The 13,391-nt window shown below is 38.2% G+C and overlaps 1 protein-coding gene across 1 annotated transcript in view; it reads left to right on the top strand.

Moving 5' to 3' along the window:
- The window catches only part of LOC143040352 (non-lysosomal glucosylceramidase), a 30,387-nt gene extending 18,166 nt beyond the window's left edge, over nt 1-12,221 (top strand). Inside the window, exons 13-16 of the mRNA XM_076211329.1 lie at nt 794-1,109; nt 3,443-3,549; nt 4,475-4,666; nt 4,924-12,221. Of these exons, the coding sequence (XP_076067444.1) occupies nt 794-1,109; nt 3,443-3,549; nt 4,475-4,666; nt 4,924-5,133 (825 nt within the window). The 3' untranslated portion in view covers nt 5,134-12,221. The remainder of the gene's footprint in view (nt 1-793; nt 1,110-3,442; nt 3,550-4,474; nt 4,667-4,923) is intronic.
- Nucleotides 12,222-13,391: the final 1,170 nt, after the last annotated feature.

Here is a 13,391-nt window from a genome sequence, read left to right as displayed (position 1 = left end):
TGATGTGTTGGCATTAAGTGAAACTAAGTTGAAAGGGAGGGGGAAGTTTGAGTTTGGGAGTGTAGTGGTGAGGGTGTCGAGACTGAGGAGAGGACAAGGGAGGGAAGGGGTGGCTCTATTAGTAAATGATGAGATGGGTAAACATGTGGTGGAGTGGAAGGTGGTTTCTTCAAGGTTAATGTAGATGAAGTTGAAACTGGAGAGTTGTGGGTCTTTGTAAGCACATATGAGCTTGATAGTGAGAAGAGTAGAGGAAAGTGAGGCTTTTTGGATAGATTTAAATGAGTGCTTAGAGAGTTTTGGGAGGAATATCAATGTAATGGTTTTGGAAGATCTCAGTGTTAGGGTAGGGGATGAACCAATAGATGGACTGGTTGGGAAAGTGTGGAGTGCCAAGTAAAAATCAAAATGAAGAGTTTATGGTGGGTATCCAGTCAATCTGTATCCAGTGGTTTGTGGGTATCTAGCCATTGTGTGGGTGTGGGTATCCAGTTAAAATTACTAGGGGCAGCAATTAATGTTATTGATTGCACCAGTGCCCACAATGGAACACCCATATTGCTTTGGGCAGTGACAGTGTAGTTACTAGCACTGACAGTTGGTTATGAAGTACATGTTCCCCATGGATCTGGAACCTGGAGCATTAGCATTTGGCAAAGTTCAAAAGGTTGAGGTTTACTGATTCCTGATTCCAGAGATGAGAGCACCACTGTTGGGGTTGATACAGGAGTACCATATTTTCCAGTGAACTGTTATGCAAGCCTAAATGTGTATTTCTTGTCTTCCAAAACAGGTGTTCAGAGACTACATGCACTTAAAGGAACAAACCTTCCTCACCCACATGTGGCCAGTATGTCGTGCAGTGATGGACAAAGCTTTCAACCAAGATGCTGATGGAGACGGACTCATTGAGAATGCTGGCCAGGCTGATCAGACTTACGACTCGTGGATCATGCACGGTCCATCTGCCTACTGCAGCTCCCTCTGGGTTGCAGGACTGGCTGCTATGGTTGAAATGGCTGCAATACTCGGGGACAAAAAGGAGGAAGAGAAGTTCTCTGGAGCATTAGAGAAGGCCAAGAAAGCCTTGCAAGCAAAACTTTGGAATGGTAAGTACTGAATTTTTGTATTCGTATAGAATAGGAATGGACAGTTTTGTTTTATGGGCATGGAGAGATGTAAGGGAGGATCTGAGGACTGTTGTTGACTGCTGTGGGGCTGCATATTCCCCAGTCAGTGAAACTTATGGCAAAACTGATTATTACAGAAATTATGTATGTGTATGTATTTACCTAATTGTACTATACAGGAAAGGAGTCCAGTCTCCTATTCTCGAATTTTCTAACATACCTAGACTCAATTTCATGTACAGTAACAACTTAATTTATATCTTTGATTTCCAATTATATTTAGATTTGAATTCGTGTATTGTTTGAGCTTGGCCTGTATCACCTAAGCTGTTCTACATATTTATACATCTATTTAGAAAACTGTGTTTCTTTACATCCTTTCAACGTGTGGTCTTAATTTCACTTCCATGACCTAGGGCCTCCCATCTTTAATCAGGAGATCTCATCTATTAATGTAATTTATCCTCTTTAGTGACCTGAACACTGTAATCATGTCATCTCTTTCTCTTTGTTCTTTCAAAGTTGATAGACCCAGTACTCTTAGTCTCTCCTTGTATGGTTTATCTGCCAGACTGGGGACCAGTTTGGTTGCTGCTCTTGGTGTTCTCTTAATCTTGCTTATATCCTTCACTCTGTGTGGGAACCATACTATATACATACATACATACATATACCAAGGCTTTTTCCCCCTTACAAGGGGGGTAGCCAAAAAGAAAAAGGCATAAAATCATTCCCACCCATTCCATCCCTGAATACACTCCACACCCCTCCACCCTCCCTCTTATCTTAGCACCTCCTGAATGACGGGCCATACTACTTGGTGCATAATCCAGTCTTGGATGTATCAGGTGTTTTGATGAGTTTTTTCATCATCTCTTCATCCATATAATGGAGTGCTGCTTTAATTTTCTGCGGTAGTCCGTATAGTCTCTCTCACCTGGACGTGGAGAGATACGAAAATGGGTCACAACGAGCATAGCTCCCGTCCCGTAAAATACAACTTGGTAAATACAGTCCTGCTATGTCACTCAGGTGACAGGTTGCCTTTTATCAACACTACCAAGTCTTTCTCCTCTTTTGCCTTTGTAATGGAATTGCTTCACAAGGAATAGTTTAAGAATGGCCTTTTGCCACTATTGCTCATTTCCAGTACTGTGTTTTTTTTTTTTTTTTGTGTATTGAGCTTCATTTCTTCCATTCCTGGCTCCATGCAAAAATAATATCTAGATATTTTTGCAATATTCTACCATCCTCTCCATTTTTTCATTCTTCTCATGATTTTTGCATCATCTGCAAAATGTTTGCATAGCTTGTTGTTCCTTCCATGATGGTCTTGGATCACATGTTGGACTTGTGATTGACAGTTTTTACCCTCCCAGAAAAGAGCTCAGAGCTTATATATGACTGATCTATGGGTAATGCTGTGACCTTACATGCACACACACACACACAAATAGCACTTGAATTAAACTTGACAGGAAGAAATAGAACTAAGAAATTAATCAATACAGACAAGGCATACACAATTTTGGGAAGACTTTTTTTTTCATAACAAATTGAAATTTATAAATGCTAACAAAACTAAGAAGAAATGGAAAATCTTTAAAACCCTCTTCTACGTGAGTATGAACAAATATGTGCCAAGAGTTAGTGGAAAGAAATATCACTGGTCAATCAAAAGATGTAAATTAGAAAAGAAAGATGAAACAATTCATTGAAAACTTGATTTCCCCTGGATTGGTTTATGCTGCAATGGTATCACATCCTCACACAAAGAGGAAGATAAAGTGAAAAAGAGAAAATTCAAAAGGCAGCAACCAAAATTATTTCTAGCTCAGCTGATAGAATGTATAAAGAAATACTAAATAAACTGGAGCTGCCAATATTAGAAAAAGAAAGATAATATTATTGGTCTGAATGATTCCTTCAACTGAATCATTCAGAACTATAAGAGGAGATAATCAACAGAGACATCTTAGTATGGGATAGGAGACAAACTTGAAGACATGATAAAGGTGTTTGGAGGATATTAAGAAATAGTTGTAGACATTATAGCAATTCAAATTTTACCAATGTAGACACAGACAAGATCATAGCTCTTATATATCACAATTAAGTAAATACATACGAGGTGCTAAGATGGTTAGGGTGATTAACGGACTTTGATGAGTGTGGGGTAGATGTTGGCTTTGACTCAAGAGAAGGCCTTTTGATGTGTACTCGTACTGTTTGTATGTACATTACTGATTCTGAACACATGTATTTTATTTCTGGGAGATTTTCTTTCTTAGTTTCTCTTTTCTCTTTTGCAGGCCAGTATTATGATTTTGATAGTTGTGGAGGTCATCATAGCAAAAGTATTATGGCTGACCAGTTGGTTGGGCACTGGTATTTGGTCCTCTCTGGAATAGGAGTAAAGGTTAGTCTACTATTTTTATGTATTATAATGTTTAATTTACCATATATTTTACCACGTGCTCCAAGAGTACCGGTACATTTCCTCATTAGACAAATTGTTAGTTTTCTTTATTACTCTTTAGGAAGTTAAGCTTAGTAACATAATTTCTATAATTTTTTATTTTTGGATATTTAGTTTGGGACTGAGAAGGTTTAATGTGGAAATAAAATTAGGGTGAACAAGGGAAGTGTCTGTTGAGTAGGGAAGGGAGAGGGCAGAGGATAGATGCGGGTGGAGAATGGTTGTGAATAGACATTGAATTAATGTGGTCCAAAGGGATTTCTTCTCATTTTCTTATGAGGGAAGGTTGTCAAGTAATTTAAGTTGTGGATATGCTGCCCACATTTTTATGTACTGTGCAACAGGATGTAGTAATGAAATCAGATGTTAGTTAGTTAAGGTTTATTCAACAATATAAAATACAATTTAGACATACATATATACAAAATTTTTACAAAATTAGTTGTTGAAAAGATGTAGGGTACTAGAAAGAAGTTCGTGCTTGTGAAGGAAGATAATAGAGGAACAACAGCCAAACCTTTTTATATGCTCAAATAATAGTGAAGAAAGATTGCATACTTATCACAGCATTTAGAGTGGTATGTGTGAACTACAAAGGATTACAAAGGCGGAGCATGCTGACAGGAGACCTTTTGTTCCATGTCTAGGTCGGATGTGAAAAAAAAATCATAATAATAAAATAATGAATAAAAACTATAATAATGTAAATAACAAATAAAATACATAAATAAATGCATAGGTATAGTTAAATAATAAACAAACAGGTAAATAGTAAATAATAATAAATTGACATATAACTAATAATAAATGAAAATTAAATAGACAAATGATAAATATCCTTAAATGTTACCTCTTTCCATTGCAGGTGTTTGAACCAGCTTGTGTGAAATCAGTGCTCAATTTATTATATAACAATAATGTTCAAAAGTTCCACGGTGGAACCTTGGGTGCTGTAAATGGAATGTATCCTGATGGTGCCATTGACTGTTATACCATGCAGAGTGAAGAGATGTGGCCAGGCGTAACGTACGGACTTGCAGCTACCATGATTTATGAGGTATGGATATTTGTGACCATTTTCGAGTCATAGCCGATCTGAGTAACTACCTTTCTCTCTTACCCTTGGTTGGTCATGAGTCCCTACTTATTTGCAATAGTATGTGTTCGTATTTTTTCATGATTGCAAAAAATATTTTCATGAACTTGGCTTCTCGTAGTTGTGATTGTCATTAGTTCAAACATGCATAAGACTGATATGATTTTTAAACAATTACCTGCCATTCTTGCTCAGTAACGCATTCATTTTGTGATCAGGGAATGGTAGAAGAAGGCTTCAAAACAGCTGAGGGTGTTTATCGTACAGTCTACGAGGTTATTGGACAAGGTTTTGAAACCCCTGAGGCTATTTATGATGAGAGACATTATCGTGCCATTGGGTACATGCGTCCTTTGTCAATCTGGTCCATGTATCATGCTTATCAGCTCAGGAAGAGGAAGCAGGAGGACCAAGCAGAGAAACAATGATAAAACTATCGGAAGTGCTATATGGAATGAATGGAAGAGTGTAGTGTAAAATAAGAAGTTATGCCAAAAGACAAGAAGTGTTTAGAAAGTGAGATGAAAAGATGTATGTGGAAGGTGAAATTACTTTTGTAGAGGACATGGGCCAGTATGAGAGAAAAGATTTATGTACAAGTAAATTGCACCTGAACAATTTACAGAAACAAGAAAAAGTATGGAAGAGGTGCGGAAGAAAGAAACGGCTAAGGGTTGATAGATGAGAAGAGAAGAATTCGACCAAGGCTTTAGGAAGAAGAGGAGCATTATCAAAAGAGGAAGGTAGAAGATAGTAAAGAGCTTGAAAGGGTAGGAGATAAACAATCCACTGCTTCAGATCAAACTCGACAATAACTCCCAGATATTACGGAAGACAATGAAAGATGCTCAAGCAAAGTACACATTTTTGATTATTGACTGACTTTTAGTGGTTTGGTGTCTAGATAGTTTATTGAAATCAGTATTTTGGTCTTGGTTACCTGTAAAGACAATGTTGTTCATAGCTGTATTTTGTATTATCTCATTTTTGTGGTACTATTTGTGTTACCATGGTGCTTCATACCTTAATGTTATGTGTTTCACTAGATCAGAGAGTTTATATTTGTAAAATCTAAAACATCATTATGAGTCTGTAATCTTTTGTAATATGTGTTTCATAACAAAGAATAGTTCATATAAGTATGTCTATTTCTAGTTCTGATTGATATTTGAAATGTAAATTTTCTTTCTTTTGAAGATTGAGTAAACTATTCTAAAATGATAAATTTAGTGGTAGCAAGATGGGAAAGTTATCTGTTAAGATGATGCCTTTATATCTACCAGCAAAAGATGGCTTCCAGAGGACATAAACCATTGTGAAAGATGCATCTCTTAATACATTATTATTGCATTCGCATAATCACGTAGGCATAGGCCTGCATTAACACGTGCAATAGCCAAATGACAAAAATAAACTAGTTTAAAGTCAAGTTTGACAGGGAGATAGACATGACCCCATCAATGTAGCTCTTTTCCTGTATATTACAAACAATGAATAGGAACACACAGACACACACACACAAACAAGTGACTTGACAGCACAATGGTGTTCACAATTGCAACTCCAGCAGTCTGCATTCAACTCCTGCCCAGGGCTGAAATTATTTCAGTCTTGCTGCGCTGCGAGCTGCCACTCCAGCTCTTGTGGTTGGGGTGTGTGTGTGTGTGTTTTTAAGGTCACTGCATTACCCATAGATCGAGCATATATTAGCTCTAAGCACTCATTGAGAAGTGTAATAGCTGATGATCACAAGTTCAACACGTAATCCAAGACCATGGTGAATTGCTACATGCACACAGCAACCAAATTGTTCACCATGCTAGTAAATAAACCGTACAAGGTGAGATCTTCCATATAAGCATCACTTCAAGTCATGTTACCTTTCTTCTTTCTTTTTCTAGTGAAGGAAAATGCAGTTTTTCTACTCAGTCCTCTTACGGTCTGTTTTACATGTGACCACACAATTGCTGCATATTTCGATCTGTACTGAATCAGGTTCTCTTGAACTTTTTCATCATCTCTATCCATGTAGTGAGAGACCTTTCTTATATTGGTAAAAAAAAAAACCATTCTCTCCAGAAATTGTATGATCTTTTCAGGTGACAAATTATCTGTGACCAACACCGAGGTCCTTCTCCTTTTTCATTGTTGGAACAGTCATTTCCCATTGAGTAAACTATTGATGCCTCCTTTTTGTACTTTAGCTCATTTGCAATACTTTGCATTTCTTGGTGTTGGATTTTTCTACACTTTACTAGTTGTATATTCCATCAAGATTTTTTTTATAAAAAAGAAAATTGTTTTATTAGAGCTGTGGGTTACATTGGAAGATCAGATGATTGAGAACAATGATTGGCTGATAAATTGAAATTAAAGATAATGGAACTTTACTCCCATTTCTCACACAACTGATTAGGAATCACTTGAGTTAACACATGTTTAAAGTTTTTTATTTTTGTGTAGACATTTTCTGACATTCTGGACTGACTTTTTCTTCTCAGTTATTCTGTAAAGTTAAAAGACAGGAAAAAAGTGGGATTTATTTTATTTTGTTATTTCTGAGTGACAAGGGCATTTTAAATGTAAAACTTGATTAGGATTTAGTTGATTTTACACTTGTGTAAAGTTCTTGCTTTTTGCGTAGACATTTCCTGATATTCTGGACATCGTGTGCAAGAAGAAAATTATACATATGTATATACAAAAGGTCTAAACTGATTTTCTTTTTCTTCTCAAGTTATTCCATTAAAATTAAGGGACTTTTTTTTTTTTTTCTAAAATCACAACTCTTAAATTTTCTTCATCTGTACTTCTCATGATCTTCATGTTCTCTACAAACAGTGTAACCTGTTCTCATAAATCAGAAACATGATGGATGCTCATGCTGACCCTCGTGAGACTGGTAATTACTTCTTTCATCCTAACATCCTGTTCTTGAAGTACTGCTGGCAGTGTCTAGTTTGCTTCCCTAATGGTATTTACATACATATACCAATGGCTATTTCCCCCTTACAAAGGAGGTAGCCAAAAAACAAAGGCATAAAATCCACTCCCACCTATTCCATCCCCACATACTCCACTCGCATTCACCCACCTCCCTCTCTCTTATCATGGCTCCTCCTGGATGATGGGTGAATGGATTTTACATTTACCTAGCTGTAATATACAGGAAAAGAACTACATTCTTAATGGTCCATTTTTATCTATTTGAATGTTTTTTCCTCCATTGATCAAACTTGGCTTTGAATTTGTTTATTTTAAAATTGACTATATATTTATTTCATTTCATCTATTTATTTTATTTATTTGTTTGTATTTTTTGGGAGCTGTTCCTTAAGGTAATACATCTGTCTGGAAAATGTTGCTTTATATCTTTTAGACATGTAGTCTTTTTTCAGTTAAGAAAACAAGAACCTGCAAGTAATACAAAATAGAACCTGCAGAATATTAACTGGTTGCACTAAAACAACTAATGGAACAGTTACACTCGGAAAGCAAGATCTTCCCCATAGAGCAACACATCCAAATGATGGATACACAATTCTTTTCAAGAACCTTTGAACCCACCCTCGCCTTATATAACAACACAGAATCACAGCCTACCAAACACAATGTAGAAAAGAATAAATAAATCCAGTAATTTTCTAGTCAAACATCTACAACCTGCCCTCAGTACTCCACAGTACTTTATTTAAAAATGTGTGCACACTCAGATCACAAAATAAACACTACTTAATAGACCACCAAATTTTGTACTTCACCAAATCCAAAGATATCTACCCAGCAGAGAAATTACCCCCCAAGAGATGTTTAGGTCATCACCTTACACTAAAACATTAAGACAGAATTAGCCTAGCAAGAGATCAACTGACCCAGATACCATGACACAAAAGATACTGAGTATTTACTGCAATGTTCTGCACTCTACCTTGTCCAGACAGCAACTCAAAATTTCTTCACAGAGTGGTTTATGAAATATACCAGTGTCTGTGGCCTTTCCTGAGAGCTGCTGGACTTTTGTAAGGGAGAACTAAGTAATGGATTGGTTCATTGTGGTAGAGCTTGGAACTGGTGTATTGTGCTTCAGGAAAAAGATGAAGGTTTGTTTCCCCAAGAAGTCGGAATCAACCACACTTCATTATTAGTGTCCAGTCAGGCATTGAGAAGCCTCTTGCCCTTCTGCGTGGTACAGATACTTGAACTAGTGGCCACTCACCCAGTAAAGATCATCAAGCATGCCAGAGATTAGAGCTGGTAAAACTGTTAGCATTCCAATGCTTTATTGTTCTGACCATCATGGTGCTCCTGACAGAGACTGGTTGCTGTTGAACTTGGCTAGCCAGTGGAGTCGGAACTTTGGAGGAAAGGCAGCTATCAGCTAGCAGTATCAGTTGTTCAGGTGGTGGTGGAGATGATTGCTACCAGACCTTCAACCATTATCTTGCTGATGGCTAAGCTGCTGCTTCATGAGGGTGATGACCTCTATTGTGAGGAGGAATGTTCCAAGTGTTCTCTACCTGGATAGTATCAAAACCAACAGCCATGTGGGGCATGACTTTGACCCACTCTTTTATAAAGGCAATCTCTTGGTCATGGAAGGGAGAGAATTTGTGTGTAAAGAATTTAAGCTCGGGCCATTGCCAGGATATTGTTGACAATGGCATTGGAATCATACAAGGCATCTTGTCTTGCTGGGGATCACCAGCCTCTTGCACAGTACCTCCTCAATGTCATCACCAATCTGAGGAGTCCTCCCCTGGTCATAGAAGAATGTCTGAGGCTTAATGTGGGTTGTCTTGTTCAAAGCATTGAAAGAAACCGCTTTAGGGTTTTTGCTTGAGGCTCATACCCAAATCTATAGAGGCCACCAAATTGAAGGCGTGAGTTGCACACCTCGTAGATTGGTAGACTTTAGGTGTTGACCATCAATGTGTTCACTGAGGGTTATAATGTTGATGGCATTGTCATTACCAGCGTCATTGACCGAGTTGGAATTTGGCAGTTTGACAACACCAAGCAGCGAGTCTGTCATCTGTTGCACCAGTTTTCTCTTCCAGGAAATCTGTAGCCCCTAGAAACTACTTGGAAAGGGCAAGTGTAGGGCAATGTAGTACAAGGTATTCTGTCTTCCGTGGGATGGTTGCATCAGGGGAAATTGCAGATTGCTGCCAGGCCATTTCTGTGATGGTGCAGTTTTCATGCAGGGTAGTGACCAGAACACACGAGCTAGTGCAATTCTTTCTTGTCTTGTGGGTAATTTCTTTGTTGGTATTGCTGGGGGGAATTTGAAGTTAAGAATTTAGTGGTCAGTTGTAGAGTGCTTCTTTTGAATGTATGGATATATGCCAGAGCACTGGGGGCATGCTATTGTAGATGTCTGAGTAGAATACTGTTGGAGCTGTATTTTGTATTGCCTTCAGTCGGCTGTGCTTGTGTGATGGGGTGAGAGAGTTCAAGGGTTCTAGCACAGAACTATGTGCCAATCATTCCTGTGCTGTTCTGTGGAAAATATTTTGGTGTCTGTGTATGTTCTGTTGTTTTAGTGCAACAAATTATTAATGCTTTATTTTGTGTTATTTGTAGTGTCTTTTGTTTTCTCATCCTAATTGTTGGATACCATGCTGTGGAAATATAGTTAAGTATAATTCTTATGAGTTGTTTATATACAGTACAGAGATAAATGTTTGTTTCTGCTGCCCAAATCCTGTGCCTGTCACTGTTCTGAATATATTTTATTTGCCTTCACTGTGAGGTCTTTAATGTGTGGGGTGAAGGTCATGTGTGTATTGAATGTGAGACACGTAGGGTTTTTGTCTAGTGGCAGAGGTCAACCATTTCAATTGATTGTCAGGTGCTTCATAGATTCATGGTAATGATAAACAGCATCACTGAGGACCTCTGGGGAGGAATACAGACTTTTAAGAAAAGCAGCAGCTCCACCTCGCCACCATACTGGGTGGAAGCCTTAATTATTGGGCCTCTTAATCATTAGTGGTTCCTATAACAACCTTGTCCTGAATATTTAAAGTATTCATGGACCAGGACCATGATCATTATGAAGCGTGTGATGATTAGTCACACAGGTAAAGTTGAGGACAATATGTTTCATGGCCCTAGTGGTTGGGACAATCCAGTGAGCTTGTCATACAAAAGAATGATCTAAAATGAAGAAACTCATAAGAACACATTTAATTTTCTTTGATTTCATGCTGATGAGTATTTACTCAAAGGTGTACAGTAAACATAATCAGTAGAATAGGTGTTTATAGCTGTTTATAAGAATTATATGATAAAAATTATCACTTATTGTGAGCAATCCAGCAAGTTGCCAGTGGTTACCAAGTACATCAGTCCATCAAGTTTTAATAGCATACTTCTTACCTGATTATTATTTGTCATCACTGTACTTGTGATATAACACAATAGATTTTTTTTTTTTCCCTTGGGCGTCCTGACGAGGTCAACAAACTCTTTGGACTTGATCACTTGGAGTGGGAGTAAGGTATTGAAAATGACAGTGTGTCTTTTTGTCAACAGTGGACTGGTATACTGCAGTGCCAAAACTGGCAAAACCCAGGGACTTGCCTATGGTGGTCCTCCAGACCTTGATAGACAGGTTGGGAGTTGCAGGGACAGAATTGCACGTGCTGCTGCTTTCGGGGAGTGATGCTTGTCATGACTTGAGCCAGCCTTGATATCCTCCTTAAACTATATGGGTAAAGAAGGGTGGGCATAAAGTGTGACTTCAGATTACTAAGGCTGCTGACATGCCCTTTGACAACTGTTTTTGTCAGGAGGCATGTTTAGCACTCAAAATAGCAATTTGCTTTTTTGCTGTTCCAGACACGTGGAGCCAAGGGTTATGGAAAGACTTCTGGTTAGAGACCAAATACGAGTATCTGCAAGTGGTGGTCTAGCAAGATGGGTGTCAAGAGAGAAGCATTTTCTTATCATCCACCTTAAAAAATAAATAAATAAATAAATCAACACTCCTATCTCCATCAGGAGGTGCAGCCTTAAGGGGGCTGATACTCATTCTCTAATCTCTCGACTGGACCCAAGATCTTGGTTAATTTCTACTGTATTTCCTCCAAGTTTTCACACAAGGAGAGCTGACAGTGAATGACTGCTCCCTTCCTTTGAATGCTATAAGCTGGTGACAGAAACAGTCCACACTAATACAACACTAACAATGTTCCATACTTTTTCCCAGAGAGGTCAGTAGGAAGACCTTGGCACAACTGACAGCCACCACGAGGCTGCAGATATCTAGTCACTGGAAATGAAGGCAATTATTATTCTGGTCAGACTAGACACAGAAGTGTCTGAGAAAGAGGCAATCTCATGTTGAACAATTTTTGTTCTTGTTGTTCCATGGTTGAAGAGTAAATTTGTAAAGAATGCTTGGTAAGAGAGAACAAAGTGCTCTCTAGTTGACAATAATACAGAAGTACCTAATGTAAAACATTATCATAAAATATGTAAGTTAATTAATAAAATGTTGATTCAAATGAAATGAGAAAATTAATTCTAAATAATAATAATTGTAATATATTAGTTGTCTGAAATTAAATGAAGTGGCCTTGCTGTGGATGTGCTGTATCTTGCTACATTGCTTCTGGCCCAAGGCAGTGGGTGAGATGCAGGGATGACCCATCATCCAGAAGGAGTCGAGAAAAGAGAGAGGGAGGGGGATGAATGGGAGTGGAGTATGTGGGGATGAAATGGATTTATGCCTTTGACTTTGACTACCTCCCTTCTAAGGGGGAAGAAGCTGTTGGTATTATGTATGTATGAAATCATCATTATTATTATTTTTTTTTTTTGGGGGGGGGGATAATTGACCAACACCAAAGAATCAGCAGTGAATAAAATCAAGTGATCATTTTTTTTACATACACACACACACACACACATGGCTTGACACTGTAATGATACCTTTCTCAACAGCTAATTCATTGATCGGAGTTCAACCTACCCAGGGCTGAAATGAATAAATAAAAATCAGCATTACTGCACTGTGAGTGACCACTCCAACTCTGATGGTTAAGAAGTTTGGTGTTCATCTGCCTTTAAGGTATTACCTATAGATCAGAAGGTAATAGCTGTTGATCACTAGTCCAACATGTAATCCAGGACTGTGGTGAATCACATACCATACACACACGATATCAGCTAGTCACATTTTATATTACTGTGTATCATGTATTACTCTGTATATTTTTATTTGATTGGAACATTGGGCCTCTTCTGGATACTAGGTACCAGCCTCTCTCAGTGGGGGATGGGATTAAAATGAGTAAAAGCAGCAACAACTGCAAGAGCACTGTAGGAGAGAAGCCAAACGCAGAGTATAGGATCCAATGTATTTAACGTTTCGGCCAGCAAGACTTCTTCAGAAATAACAGTAGACAAACACCTGACTCCTTATGTAAGTGTCAGATGTTTGTCCACTATGTTATTTCTGAAGAAGCCCTGCTGGACAAAATGTTAAATACATTGGATCCCATACTCAGCATTTGGCTTCTCTCCTACGGAAATGGGATTACTGAACTGCTCTTGGTGGTGGGTTGATGCGTGCACCTTTGGGGATCCCTCCTCTTTCAACTACCTCAGTGCCACCACTTCAAGGGCCAACTCATCAACAGCTCCATAACATCTCTTTACAGAATTTGTAGCTATAGCC

This window comes from Oratosquilla oratoria, chromosome 28, assembly GCF_046742065.1.
Source record: "Oratosquilla oratoria isolate Oo_2021 chromosome 28, ASM4674206v1, whole genome shotgun sequence".
Taxonomy (NCBI): Eukaryota; Metazoa; Arthropoda; class Malacostraca; order Stomatopoda; family Squillidae; genus Oratosquilla; species Oratosquilla oratoria.
The sequence above is the reverse complement of the archived record's forward strand: the minus strand, read 5'-3'. Positions and strand labels throughout refer to the sequence as shown.